Here is a 4,420-nt window from a genome sequence, read left to right as displayed (position 1 = left end):
TTATTCTTCAAAAAAAGACCGGTAATCCGTGTAGAATATGTGAGACCCATAGATCTTATGATGCTCTTCAATATCCGCTTATGTTTTGCCATGGAGAAGACGGTTATCATTTTTTATACCGCCATGTAAATCCCACAACAGGTGAGTTTGTTGATAAAAAGACCTCTGCTCTAGAGTTTTACTCTTATCGTTTAATGGTTCGGACAAACGATACTAATCATCTACATTAGTTTAGGCAATTATTTAACCAGTTCTTGGTTGATATGTTTGCTAAAATTGAGAGTGAAAGGTTATTGTATATTCGAACACATCAAGCTCAACTCAGAGCAGAGAAGTACATTCATCTACAGGATGCTATTCGAAGAGAGGAAGGAGTGGAATCGTTAGGTCAGGTTGTGATTTTACCTTTAAGTATTACTGGTGGCCCTCGCTATATGCATTCACGAACTCAGGATGCATTTTGTTATGTCAGAAAATTTGGACGTCCTGAATTATTCATAACGATCACCACAAACCCTAGATGGACTGAAATTAATAATAATCTTTTCGAAGGTCAATCTGCTCAAGACCGGCATGACATTGTTTCAAGAGTATTTCATTTAAAGTTGAAAGTGTTAATGGCACTCTTACAAAAAGGGGAAATATTTGGTCGTGTACGTTGTTTCATTTATACAGTGGAGTGGCAAAAACGTGGTCTTCCGCATGCTCATATTCTTCTTTGGTTGGAAGAGCAAATTCGCCCGAACCAAATTGATGAGGTCATCAGTGCTGAGTTGCCTAGTCCGGAAGAGGATAAAAAACTTTTCGATATAGTAAAAGGTCATATGGTGCATGGTCCATGTGGGCCTTTTAATCATCGGTCAGGATGCATGAAAGAAGGTCGTTGTACAATACGATATCCAAAGGCATTTGTTAACGAAACAATTTCAAGTGAAAATGGTTACCCTACTTACAGAAGGCGGTCTCCAGATGTTGGTGGGATTTCGGTACCATTTAAAGTGAGAGGAGAATTCATTGTGTTAGATAATAGATGGATAGTGCCTTACTCTTCTGTTCTATTACGTACATTTGAAACGCACATTAATGTAGAGTTTTGTGGTGGAGTAAAATCAATTGAATATGTGTGTAAATATGTGAATAAAGGAAGTGACCAAGCAACAATTGGTATAACTGATGAAAATGATGAAATTAAAAGGTATCAAACAGGTCGATATATCTCTACCTTAGAGGCAGTTTGGCGAATATTAGAATTCTCAATACATGAGAGATATCCTCCTGTGATACCTCTTGATGTGTACATTTGGAGAATGGACAGAGAGTGTACTTTAGACCTGAGAATGTTTTGGAAAGAGTGGAAAATCCTAAAAACACTACATTAATGGCGTTTTTCAAACTTTGTCAGGTAGATAATTTCGCTAAAACTCTATTGTACTGTGAAGTACCTTCGTATTACACTTTCAATAAATCCGATGGTCGATTTGTTAGAAGAAAAAGAGGTAAATGTGTGACAGGTCACATTGGAGTCTTCAGAGACCCTGCAATTGGTAGGGTCTATACTATCCATCCTCAAAATAGTGAGTGTTTTCATCTTCGCTTGCTTCTTTATAATGTTCGAGGTCCAACTTCTTTTGAAGATATTAAAACAGTCTTGGGAAAAATTCATCCAACATTCAAAGCTGCTTGCAAGGTTTTAGGTCTTTTGGAAGATGATGTTCATTGGGAGGACGCATTAAGAGAAGCTGCTTTATGTAACAGTTCAAAAAAATTGAGAGAATTGTTTGCTATCATGGTAGTATTCTGTGACTTAAGTGATCCTACAGATTTATGGCTCAAGTTTCGTGATTCACTTGCAGAAGACTATTTCAGAGATGCGCAAAGATCAATTTTAAGTACCACTTTTGAGAATGCTCCTCACCTATATGGTTTGTGCTTGGCAAATATAGAAGAGGTAACTATGCGAATTGGACATAAGACTCTAAATGACTGTCATCTTCCTTCACCATCTGTAACGTGTCAGCAGGGGAATGCAGATTTTATTAGAGAGACGAGTACGAGTTATAATGTAAGTGAGCTTTTGTCATTTGTAAGTGAAAACGAGCCTAAACTTTCAAATGAACAAATCGCTGTGTATGAGAGTGTACTCTTTAGCATTAATTCTGATTCATCGCAAATGTTTTTCCTTGATGCTCCTGGTGGAACTGAAAAAACATTTTTAATAAAACTGATTCTTGCTAAAGTTCGAAGTCAAGGTAAAATTGCTATTGCTGTTGCGTCTTCAGGAATCGCAGCCACACTTCTTCCTGGTGGACGAACTGCGCATTCCATGTTCAAAATACCCATTAACATTGAACAAATGGAAACTCCAGTATGCTCTGTGTCTAGGAACTCTCCGGTGGCCGAAGTGCTTAAGGAATGTGCTCTTATTGTATGGGATGAATGCACAATGGCTCACAAAAAGAGCATTGAAGCATTAGACCGTACTCTTAAGGATATTCGTTGCAACACTTCTGACATGGGAGGTTTAACGATATTGTTTTCTGGCGATTTTCGTCAAACCCTTCCAGTAATCACTAGAGGAACAAGAGCAGATGAAATTAATGCATGTATTAAAAAATCTTTTATTTGGACAAAAATAAGTCGCGTTTCTCTCTCAACTAATATGAGAGTACAACTTCAAGGAGAGCAAGAGGCTCAACAATTTTCTGATCTTTTGTTGAAAATTGGCCAAGGGGATGTAGAAGATAACAATGGATTTATCGATGTGCCCTCATCTCTTTGTACTACAGTTACATCTCAGGAAGAATTAATTAACAACGTATTTCCACCTACGAATGAACAAGCAGCTCTTATTAATAAAAAAATATTGTCTTCTTTTGAGGCGGAAGAAAGAAAATATCTTTCAATAAACACACCTATGAATGGTGACAACTTCATTCATTGCCCTGTAGAATTGTTGGAATCAGTAATTGCTCCAGGGCTGCCAGCTCACGAGTTAATTATCAAAATCGGAGCACCGATAATGCTTCTGAGAAATATTAATCCTCCCAAGTTGTGTAATGGCACACGTCTTAGAGTAAAGGCTTTGCACAGATTTGTAATAGAGACTGACATTCTAACAGGTTGTGCAGCTGGAGAAAGTGTTTTTATACCGCGTATTCCTCTTATACCCAGTAATTATCCATTCGAGTTCAAACGTTTACAGTTTCCAATTAGCATTTGTTTCGCTATGACAGTTAATAAATCTCAAGGACAGACGTTATCAACAGCAGGAATTGATGTTAGTACGGTTGAATGTTTCTCACACGGGCAATTTTATGTAGCATGTTCAAGAGTTTCATACTTGCACATTTTCTAAATTGTTAGTTTTAAATTTTGAGATTTACTTTAATCATTTGATATTTCAAGAAGGACCGGTGAGCTTGGATGAAATTCAACCCAAAAGTCATGACCCTTTCTGGTTTATTTTTGATATTATTTAAGTGATGTCTAATAATCATTTTAAGATAAAAATTAAAATAATCGTTGGAGGGAAACTCAAATTATATTGATTTTTTAATTTTTTTTCTAGGTTATTGTACATATTTTCTGAAGGATAATGTTTTAAACAATATTTATTGCTTCAAAAGATATCTTTTAACATTAAAAAACATTCTATTTAGTAAAAACAATATTTTAATATTTATAAAGCTAAAAAATTGTCGAAAAAGTCGAAAAAGTGTTAATTTTTTCGTTTTTCTGAAAATTACTCTTTTATAAGTCATTAAACACTACTATTAAATAAATATACTATTAAATATATTAAATATATATACTATTAAATTAAAAATCGTTAATGGAATTTCGTTGAATTTTCTAAAATAAATGAACATGATTTCTGTTAGTTCAATAAAAAGTTTATTTATTTAAAATTGTTTAAAATTAAACTTTTTTAAACATAATTATTATTATATGGTTTTCAAGTAAGGTCCAGAAAAAAAGATTTCACCAAAGAAACTGGACTTAATGACAAATTTCAATTACTTTTTCATTAAAAACGAATTTTAAATCATCATATTTCTGTAACGACAATAGATAGAATAGTTTTTCTTGTTTAGTTTTCCAGGAAATTTTATGTACTTTAATTTACATTTGCATAATAGTAGTGTTTAATGACTTATAAAAGAGTAATTTTCAGAAAAACGAAAAAATTCACTCTTTTTCGACTTTTTCGACAATTTTTTAGCTTTATAAATATTAAAATATTGTTTTTACTAAATAGAATGTTTTTTAATGTTAAAAGATATCTTTTGAAGCAATAAATATTGTTTAAAACATTATCCTTCAGAAAATATGTACAATAACCTAGAAAAAAATTAAAAAATCAATATAATTTGAGTTTCCCTCCAACGATTATTTTAATTTTTATCTTAAAATGATTATT

At 33.3% G+C, this 4,420-nt stretch overlaps 2 protein-coding genes across 2 annotated transcripts; both read left to right on the top strand.

The window, feature by feature from the left end:
- Nucleotides 1-263: 263 nt before the first annotated feature.
- Nucleotides 264-1,379, top strand: LOC122506318. Its single transcript, XM_043618433.1, has one exon. The coding sequence runs from the start codon at nt 264-266 to the stop codon at nt 1,377-1,379; it is 1,116 nt and encodes a 371-aa protein (XP_043474368.1).
- Nucleotides 1,379-3,355, top strand: LOC122506317 (ATP-dependent DNA helicase pif1-like). Its single transcript, XM_043618432.1, has one exon. It carries the CDS (start codon nt 1,379-1,381, stop codon nt 3,353-3,355), a length of 1,977 nt encoding a protein of 658 aa, XP_043474367.1.
- Nucleotides 3,356-4,420: the final 1,065 nt, after the last annotated feature.

Source organism: Leptopilina heterotoma, unplaced genomic scaffold, assembly GCF_015476425.1.
Source record: "Leptopilina heterotoma isolate Lh14 unplaced genomic scaffold, ASM1547642v1 Lhet_407, whole genome shotgun sequence".
Classification (NCBI taxonomy): domain Eukaryota; kingdom Metazoa; phylum Arthropoda; class Insecta; order Hymenoptera; family Figitidae; genus Leptopilina; species Leptopilina heterotoma.
This window is presented reverse-complemented; position numbering and strand designations above follow the sequence as displayed.

Excerpts from the sequence above, each read along its gene's own strand:
- LOC122506318 (XM_043618433.1), top strand. The coding sequence starts at position 264 with ATGTTTGCTAAAATTGAGAGTGAAAGGTTATTGTATATTCGAACACAT.
- LOC122506317 (XM_043618432.1), top strand. The coding sequence starts at position 1,379 with ATGGCGTTTTTCAAACTTTGTCAGGTAGATAATTTCGCTAAAACTCTA.